This window comes from Coregonus lavaretus (genome assembly GCF_964263955.1).
Source record: "Coregonus lavaretus genome assembly, contig: HAP1_SCAFFOLD_702, whole genome shotgun sequence".
NCBI classification, from domain to species: Eukaryota; Metazoa; Chordata; class Actinopteri; order Salmoniformes; family Salmonidae; genus Coregonus; species Coregonus lavaretus.
The window spans coordinates 170,392-180,653 of record NW_028163467.1 but is presented as its reverse complement, the minus strand read 5'-3'; the positions used below and the strand labels follow the sequence as shown (position 1 = coordinate 180,653).

Genomic DNA, 10,262 nt, shown 5'->3' with positions numbered 1-10,262 from the left:
CTATAGTCTAATAGGCCTACGACTACGTGGTATACAGTAGCTATTGGTAGACTATAGTCTAATAGGACCTACGACTACGTGGTATACAGTAGCTATTGGTAGGCTATAGTCTAATAGGCCTACGACTACGTAGTATACAGTAGCTATTGGTAGACTATAGTCTAATAGGCCTACGACTACGTGGTATACAGTAGCTATTGGTAGACTATAGTCTAATAGGCCTATGACTACGTGGTATACAGTAGCTATTGGTAGACTATAGTCTAATAGGGCCTACGACTACATGGTATACAGTAGCAATTGGTAGACTATAGTCTAATAGGCCTATGACTACGTGGTATACAGTAGCTATTGGTAGACTATAGTCTAATAGGCCTACGACTACGTGGTATACAGTAGCTATTGGTAGACTATAGTCTAATAGGCCTATGACTACGTGGTATACAGTAGCTATTGGTAGACTATAGTCTAATAGGCCTATGACTACGTGGTATACAGTAGCTATTGGTAGACTATAGTCTAATAGGCCTACGACTACGTGGTATACAGTAGCTATTGGTAGACTATAGTCTAATAGGGCCTTCGACTACGTGGTATACAGTAGCTATTGGTAGACTATAGTCTAATAGGCCTACGACTACGTGGTATACAGTAGCTATTGGTAGACTATAGTCTAATAGGCCTACGACTACATGGTATACAGTAGCTATTGGTAGACTATAGTCTAATAGGCCTACGACTACGTGGTATAGGTATTGGTAGACTATAGTCTAATAGGCCTACGACTACGTGGTATACAGTAGCTATTGGTAGACTATAGTCTAATAGGCCTACGACTACATGGTATACAGTAGCTATTGGTAGACTATAGTCTAATAGGCCTACGACTACATGGTATACAGTAGCTATTGGTAGACTATAGTCTAATAGGCCTACGACTACGTGGTATAGGTATTGGTAGACTATAGTCTAATAGGCCTACGACTACGTAGTATACAGTAGCTATTGGTAGACTATAGTCTAATAGGCCTACGACTACGTGGTATACAGTAGATATTGGTAGACTATAGTCTAATAGGCCTACGACTACGTAGTATACAGTAGCTATTGGTAGACTATAGTCTAATAGGCCTACGACTACGTGGTATACAGTAGCTATTGGTAGACTATAGTCTAATAGGCCTACGACTACGTGGTATAGCTATTGGTAGACTATAGTCTAATAGGGCCTACGACTACGTAGTATACAGTAGCTATTGGTAGACTATAGTCTAATAGGCCTACGACTACGTGGTATACAGTAGATATTGGTAGACTATAGTCTAATAGGCCTACGACTACGTGGTATACAGTAGCTATTGGTAGGCTATAGTCTAATAGGGCCTACGACTACGTGGTATACAGTAGCTATTGGTAGGCTATAGTCTAATAGGCCTACGACTACGTAGTATACAGTAGCTATTGGTAGACTATAGTCTAATAGGCCTACGACTACGTGGTATACAGTAGCTATTGGTAGACTATAGTCTAATGTAAATACAAATAGCTTAAGATCACTGCACTGTCTGAGAGGAGAGCTTTACTGTGAGTAGGCTTTTCATTGTATTGTGTAGCTTTACACTACGCTGTATCCTAAAACAAACTTCGATTTGATTAGCTTGAACTCGTGGCTTTACAACCCTGACTGGGTAGTGGCCAACACAACGTTAACCCCCCGCCGACTCCTCTCTGGTAAAACCTGAGACTAAAAGAAAAAACACATGGGCAGGGTTGGAAGGCACCCGGAGAAGCGGCACCGCGCTAAATGTCCTCAAGGGGGCACCTGTGACCCATATTAGCAGAACCCTTCTGCATGACGTCACTAGCACCGCTGCTATCTAAATTGGGGAACCGCTGTTTCTCCTGTCCTTTTCTTACGAGTCCTGAGACGGGTAGGGATCCAAAACCATCTTCCCCTTGAACGTCACATCTACAATCCAACAAAAATGATCATCTACAAGGATATCATCACCGGTAAACTAACGTTTATATTATCAGTACTTTGTTGTCATTATTTCATAAAAATCACTTCTTTTTTGGGTCTGCATTTTGTAGTGTGTTTATTGCGGCCTACCGGAAGTTCTAAGGCCTTTCGTGCCAACGATGTGGTGGAAAATACTTTTTAAACTTCGTCGTAGTCCCCCATGGTATTCTGCACGGCCATCGATCCAAGTATATTTTATGAGTACTGTATAACGGAGTAAAAATCAATAGACTGTTAGGCTTGCCGGAGTTAGTATTTACCAGCTGGTTAGCGAGGCCTACCGGCATTTGGCTAACTAGCTAGCGTTAACTGGCTAGTTAAGAGAACTAGCTACTAACTGCCCTGTTTCCCAATGTAAACAGCTGATTAGTGAATTTAGCTAACTATTGTGTTAACTAGTAGGCTAGCTACCATGTTTTGGGGGGTGCGTTGGCTAATCATTCTGTATTTTCAGGAGATGAGTTATTCACCGAGGTCTACAAAATCACGGAGGCCTGCGACGGCATGCTGTACGAAGTACAGGGGAAGGTACGTTTAGCTAACGTCCGCTACTCTACCGTTTCAATACAGTTACCTTCCTTAACGGTTAGCAACTTGGCTAGCTATTCATCCATTTCACTAACTTAAAAATGCTGGAGGGGTATGAAACATGTTTGGCAACTTCGGCTCCGGTAAACGGATCTACTAGCTAGCTAGCTAGGATAACGTGTTGATACCGTTGTAGCCTGCTAGCCTAACCATAACCCCCCAACCCCCATCTACCGTTGTAGCCTGCTAGCCTAACCATAACCCCCCAACCCCCATCTACCGTTGTAGCCTGCTAGCCTAACCATAACCCCCCAACCCCCATCTACCGTTGTAGCCTGCTAGCCTAACCATAACCCCCCAACCCCCATCTACCGTTGTAGCCTGCTAGCCTAACCATAACCCCCCCAACCCCCATCTACCGTTGTAGCCTGCTAGCCTAACCATAACCCCCCCCAACCCCCATCTACCGTTGTAGCCTGCTAGCCTAACCATAACCCCCCAACCCCCATCTACCGTTGTAGCCTGCTAGCCTAACCATAACCCCCCAACCCCCATCTACCGTTGTAGCCTGCTAGCCTAACCATAACCCCCCCCAACCCCCATCTACCGTTGTAGCCTGCTAGCCTAACCATAACCCCCCCCAACCCCCATCTACCGTTGTAGCCTGCTAGCCTAACCATAACCCCCCCAACCCCCATCTACCGTTGTAGCCTGCTAGCCTAACCATAACCCCCCAACCCCCATCTACCGTTGTAGCCTGCTAGCCTAACCATAACCCCCCCCAACCCCCATCTACCGTTGTAGCCTGCTAGCCTAACCATAACCCCCCAACCCATCTACCGTTGTAGCCTGCTAGCCTAACCATAACCCCCCAACCCCCATCTACCGTTGTAGCCTGCTAGCCTAACCATAACCCCCCAACCCATCTACCGTTGTAGCCTGCTAGCCTAACCATAACCCCCCCAACCCCCATCTACCGTTGTAGCCTGCTAGCCTAACCATAACCCCCCCCAACCCCCATCTACCGTTGTAGCCTGCTAGCCTAACCATAACCCCCCAACCCCCATCTACCGTTGTAGCCTGCTAGCCTAACCATAACCCCCCCAACCCCCATCTACCGTTGTAGCCTGCTAGCCTAACCATAACCCCCCCCAACCCCCATCTACCGTTGTAGCCTGCTAGCCTAACCATAACCCCCCCAACCCCCATCTACCGTTGTAGCCTGCTAGCCTAACCATAACCCCCCAACCCCCATCTACCGTTGTAGCCTGCTAGCCTAACCATAACCCCCCAACCCCCATCTACCGTTGTAGCCTGCTAGCCTAACCATAACCCCCCAACCCCCATCTACCGTTGTAGCCTGCTAGCCTAACCATAACCCCCCAACCCCCATCTACCGTTGTAGCCTGCTAGCCTAACCATAACCCCCCAACCCCCATCTACCGTTGTAGCCTGCTAGCCTAACCATAACCCCCCCAACCCCCATCTACCGTTGTAGCCTGCTAGCCTAACCATAACCCCCCAACCCCCATCTACCGTTGTAGCCTGCTAGCCTAACCATAACCCCCCAACCCCCATCTACCGTTGTAGCCTGCTAGCCTAACCATAAACCCCCAACCCCCATCTCGCCTCCCTTCCAGCTCACTTCCAGATCGGAGGACGTCGACGGTGCTTTGATCGGCGCCAACGCCTCTGCAGAGGGAGGAGACGAGGGCAGTGAAGCGTCCACGGTCAGTGGAGTTGACATTGTGCTCAACAGCAAACTGCAGGAGACCTCCGCCTACAACAAGAAGGCCTACCAGAGCTATATCAAGGGATACATGAAGGCGTAAGTGGTCTTGTCATCTAATCTAAAGCCTGAAGGGGTCACAGAAATGGGCCTTAACAACTAAAAGCTGGATCTCTATATGTAACCCACATCTCTGTTTTAATCGTCAGCTTCTGTTCATGAACTCAAGTAACTTTGTGCCGAAAAGTCATTTACAGTGAGCAGGTTGAGAGTGATATTTAAACTGCAAATAAGACGTAACCGCCAGTCCAAAATCAGTATTTTATTTTATAATCCGCACGTTGACAGCCTGGGCCACCTCTCTCTCTGGTGACTTAATAAATGAGGGTTTTAGTAACTGTGATGCTAGCTTCATAATTTTTTTAATTTAATTTTTTTAAATCACAAGTGCCATGCTCTACCAATTGAGCTACAGAGGAGTGGAATGGTTACAGGGGGGGGACGAATGAATGAGCCAATTGGAAGTGTCCCTGCGCTTTCTGCTCGCCCTGCTATGGCGTCTGGGTGTAAATACCTGTTAAACGACTGGGAGGGGATTTGGAGCAGTACACTTCCAATTGGCTCATTCATTCGTCCCCCCCTGTAACCATTCCACTCCTCTGTAGCTCAATTGGTAGAGCATGGCACTTGTAACGCCAGGGTAGTGGGTTCGATCCCCGGGACCACCCATACGTTAAAAAAAAATTGTGCACACATGACTGTAAGTCACTTTGGATAAAAGCGTCTGCTAAATGGCTTATTATTATATTATTATTCCCCAGGTCGTTGCTGTCAATGAGACTGTGTTCTCAGTCAACTTACCTGGTAAAAAAAAAATAGGTGCCAAAAAAATGTAATGAACAGTTCACAAGCAGTGAGTGTTTTCTGGGAGTATCAGGCAGCCCAATGGGAGCGTTGTGAATGTAATGTCGGCGTGTCGTCCCCCCCAGAGTCAAGGCTAAGCTGGAGGAGCAGGATTCCAAGAGGGTACAGGCCTTCGTGGCTGGAGCTCCGGCAGCTGTTAAGATGATCCTGGGGAACCTCGATAAATACCAGGTGAGAGGAACGCCTAACTCGTGGGGCTGGGTCCCACATGGCAACCCTTTTTCACTGCGTGGTGCACCACACCAGTCCAGGGTCTGTTATTTGGTGCGCTGAACAGGGTGCTGTTTGGGATGCAACCGTGGCCCGTGCTGTGTATGTTGTGGACACTCGTTTATATATTGGGTTAATGAGTTGAAGTGAAGTGGCTTACTGGAACGTACAGTGATGACAATCTTAGGACACCTTTAGAGGCTGTGACCTATGAAACTAACATCTGTTTTTACCTGAGTACGTTGTCCAGTCAGTGGCCTACACTTTGAATTTTGGATAGAGGGGGGGGGGGGGGGGGATGTGTGTGGTTTGGCTCCAAAAGAATGCAGCTCATCTTCCTCATTGTATGAAACTATAAAAGTGAACATTGTCTCCTTGTATATGCCCTCTTGAACACGTGGCCTGCTCCTCCTACAGTTCTTCACCGGTGAGTCAATGAACTGTGACGGAGCCATCGGCCTGCTAGATTACCGTGAGGATGGAGTCACGCCTTTCTTCCTCTTCTTCAAAGACGGTATCGAGATCGAGAAATACGTAAGTTGGAGGACTGTCTGGTTCTCTATAGGTGATGTAGTGAAGTTGACAGTACCCGCTGAATTCACATAGGGAATGTCCCAAGTGGCACCCTATTCCCTATATAGTACACTACTTTAGACCAGAGCCCTATGGCACCCTATTCCCTATATAGTACACTACTTTAGACCAGAGCCCTATGACACCCTATTCCCTATATAGTACACTACTTTAGACCAGAGCCCTATGACACCCTATTCCCTATATAGTACACTACTTTAGACCAGAGCCCTATGACACCCTATTCCCTATATAGTACACTACTTTAGACCAGAGCCCTATGACACCCTATTCCCTATATAGTTCACTACTTTAGACCAGAGCCCTATGACACCCTATTCCCTATATAGTTCACTACTTTAGACCAGAGCCCTATGACACCCTATTCCCTATATAGTACACTACTTTAGACCAGAGCCCTATGGCACCCTATTCCCTATATAGTTCACTACTTTAGACCAGAGCCCTATGACACCCTATTCCCTATATAGTTCACTACTTTAGACCAGAGCCCTATGACACCCTATTCCCTATATAGTGCACTACTTTAGACCAGAGCCCTATGACACCCTATTCCCTATATAGTACACTACTTTAGACCAGAGCCCTATGACACCCTATTCCCTATATAGTACACTACTTTAGACCAGAGCCCTATGACACCCTATTCCCTATGTAGTTCACTACTTTTGACCAGAGCCCTATGGCACCCTATTCCCTATATAGTGCACTACTTTAGACCAGAGCCCTATGACACCCTATTCCCTATATAGTACACTACTTTAGACCAGAGCCCTATGACACCCTATTCCCTATGTAGTTCACTACTTTAGACCAGAGCCCTATGACACCCTATTCCCTATATAGTACACTACTTTTGACCAGAGCCCTATGGCACCCTATTCCCTATATAGTACACTACTTTTGACCAGGGCCCTATGGCACCCTATTCCCTATATAGTGCACTACTTTAGACCAGAGCCCTATGGCACCCTATTCCCTATATAGTACACTACTTTTGACCAGGGCCCATAGTTACACTTTCTATGGCTGTTTCTAGTGCTTGTTTGGGTTCAAGTTGATTGATTTTTTTTTTTTTTGATTTGAGAAACGTTGTGTAAAATGCCAAGTTCTAAGTGTAAAGACACTGCTCCAACATTCAACCCCCCCATGATCCCTTCCCTTAAAGCTAAGTGTAAAGACACTGCTCCAACATTCAACCCCCCATGATCCCTTCCCTTAAAGCTAAGTGTAAAGACACTGCTCCAACATTCAACCCCCCCATGATCCCTTCCCTTAAAGCTAAGTGTAAAGACACTGCTCCAACATTCAACCCCCCATGATCCCTTCCCTTAAAGCTAAGTGTAAAGACACTGCTCCAACATTCAACCCCCCCATGATCCCTTCCCTTAAAGCTAAGTGTAAAGACACTGCTCCAACATTCAACCCCCCATGATCCCTTCCCTTAAAGCTAAGTGTAAAGACACTGCTCCAACATTCAACCCCCCCATGATCCCTTCCCTTAAAGCTAAGTGTAAAGACACTGCTCCAACATTCAACCCCCCATGATCCCTTCCCTTAAAGCTAAGTGTAAAGACACTGCTCCAACATTCAACCCCCCCATGATCCCTTCCCTTAAAGCTAAGTGTAAAGACACTGCTCCAACATTCAACCCCCCCATGATCCCTTCCCTTAAAGCTAAGTGTAAAGACACTGCTCCAACATTCAACCCCCCCATGATCCCTTCCCTTAAAGCTAAGGGTAAAGACACTGCTCCAACATTCAACCCCCCCATGATCCCTTCCCTTAAAGCTAAGTGTAAAGACACTGCTCCAACATTCAACCCCCCATGATCCCTTCCCTTAAAGCTAAGTGTAAAGACACTGCTCCAACATTCAACCCCCCCATGATCCCTTCCCTTAAAGCTAAGTGTAAAGACACTGCTCCAACATTCAACCCCCCCATGATCCCTTCCCTTAAAGCTAAGTGTAAAGACACTGCTCCAACATTCAACCCCCCCATGATCCCTTCCCTTAAAGCTAAGTGTAAAGACACTGCTCCAACATTCAACCCCCCCATGATCCCTTCCCTTAAAGCTAAGTGTAAAGACACTGCTCCAACATTCAACCCCCCCATGATCCCTTCCCTTAAAGCTAAGTGTAAAGACACTGCTCCAACATTCAACCCCCCCATGATCCCTTCCCTTAAAGCTAAGTGTAAAGACACTGCTCCAACATTCAACCCCCCCCATGATCCTTCCCTTGATGTTTAACATACATGCCACACCCTGTACATTCCTCCCCTCCGACTGACGTGGCTGTTTCTGTGGGCGTCGGCCTGTTGGCATTTCATTGTCATGAGGCATTTAACGCCCAGCCCCAGTCACTAGGCAGGCAGAGAGCCAGGGTGCTTAGTCAGGGATATATATATAATGAGTTCAGATAGAAATGGGTTGTGTAGAACCGGGGATGATCTGTCGTGTAGAACCGGGGATGATCTGTCGTGTAGAACCGGGGATGATCTGTTCTATTCATTCTATTTCTATCTTCAATGTTCAGAATGTTTTTGAATCACTTTGTCTCAAATGGCACACCAGAGTGCTGTGGTCGAAAGTAGTGCACTATATATAGGGGCTAGGGTGCTGTAGTGCACTATATATAGGGACTAGGGTGCTATTTGAGACACCAGTCACACCACACACTGAATACAGAGCCCATGCATCCATCTGATAGACCTGAAGTTCCTCCACCGTGACTTCTGGGTTTGCAATTGGATGCTAAAGTAAATCTTCCCTTCACTTTCCCCGACTGCCTGGCTGAGTGACAGTACGGATAGAGAGGAGGAACACATGGAGGTGTTTTAATATACCTCTGACTGACAGAGTCCCAAAATGGCACCCCATTCCCTTTTCTAGTGGACTACTGTCTCTCTGTGATAGTGTCTCCTTTCTCCTCCTATGCAGTAAACCATCTGGACATCCTAACAGAAGTGCCTGGGATCGGAGGGAGCGTTTCTGCTTGTTACCATAGCTACCGCCGCCCCTGATCACGGACAGACTGACCCAACCCTGCCTGCTTGTTACCATAGCTACCGTCGCCCCCCTGATCACGGACAGAACTGACCCAACCCCTTGTCTGTATCGCTCCCAACACCTGGAAACAGACTCGCCTTTCTTTGATCAGGTTTTATTTTTTTGGCCCCAACCTTCTCCCCCCCCTCTCCTCTCCTCTTCGTCCCCACATCTGGTCTGTGTGGCGTCCCGAGGGAGACGCCCTGTTTGTAAACTGACGGACGTTGGACAGGGCCTCTCCTGCCTACCATGGATGGATGGATGGATGGATGGATGGAACCATGCTGGCTTGGCCCGCTGTGTGCGTGGTGACTTCTATCAGATGTACTGCGACGTTACTCTCCCACCTCGCTCTCTCACACAATTGTAAAGGACTCGTTGACACTAGTTGTGAAATAAATGGGCTTTAACGGCCGGAAATACCACTGTCTTGTGCCATCTGCTTTCACTCTAACACAGTACTTCCCCCTTCCATCTCCTCGGGGAACCACCAGATGTCTCACACATCGGTTTATCCCTGAACCAGGACACACTATTCCACTGGTCCACTAATAAAAATCCACGACTCATTGTACCAGTGGCAGGGCTACAGCAAATGTGTGAAAACGTTGTGGTGGTCCCTGAGCAGAGGGTTGGGAAACCCCTTCTCTCCTGCTCTAATGGGATCTGTTGGGACCGTACCGTGTGGATAAACATTGGGGTGCGTTCGGTGCGGCAGCCGGCTTTTTTAAAGGCCAAGTCGACTGACTGGATCTACAAATCACCGTGCATCGTAAATAACTACTCAGATTATTATTTGTACGGTGAGTCGGTCACAATTTACCCGCGATACGTCCTGTTTTGATGCTCTAGTCTAGAACACGACCGCTCGCTCTGGGCTGGGTTCAGCAGGACAATGCTTTGGAATGTAGAAATATATAATAATATAATAATATGCCATTTAGCAGACGCTTTTATCCAAAGCGACTTACAGTCATGCGTGCATACATTTTTTTTTTTGTGTATGGGTGGTCCCGGGGATCGAACCCACTACCCTTGGCGTTACAAGCGCCGTGCTCTACCAGCTGAGCTACAGAGGACCACATATCGTTTTAGAACATTCCTACGACATGTAGAATAACATGTCACATCAGGGGGGGGGGGCCTGTATTTATCAGGCAGCTCAGTAGGAAAGTCTAGGATCAGTTTTAGATCACAGTGAAGAT

General features: G+C 47.1%; 1 protein-coding gene across 1 annotated transcript; it reads left to right on the top strand.

The window, feature by feature from the left end:
* Positions 1-1,848: 1,848 nt before the first annotated feature.
* Positions 1,849-9,480, top strand: LOC311118102 (translationally-controlled tumor protein homolog). Its single transcript, XM_084192977.1, has 6 exons — positions 1,849-2,013; positions 2,478-2,551; positions 4,192-4,379; positions 5,270-5,375; positions 5,832-5,948; positions 8,950-9,480. The coding sequence occupies exons 1-6, from the start codon at positions 1,986-1,988 to the stop codon at positions 8,950-8,952; spliced, it is 516 nt and encodes a 171-aa protein (XP_084049103.1). The 5' UTR covers positions 1,849-1,985; the 3' UTR covers positions 8,953-9,480.
* Positions 9,481-10,262: the final 782 nt, after the last annotated feature.

Excerpts from the sequence above, each read along its gene's own strand:
- LOC311118102 (XM_084192977.1), top strand. The coding sequence starts at position 1,986 with ATGATCATCTACAAGGATATCATCACCG. Across the intron at positions 2,014-2,477 it reads CTACAAGGATATCATCACCG|GAGATGAGTTATTCACCGAG; the intron begins GTAAACTAACGT and ends CTGTATTTTCAG. Across the intron at positions 5,376-5,831 it reads GGAACCTCGATAAATACCAG|TTCTTCACCGGTGAGTCAAT; the intron begins GTGAGAGGAACG and ends CTCCTCCTACAG.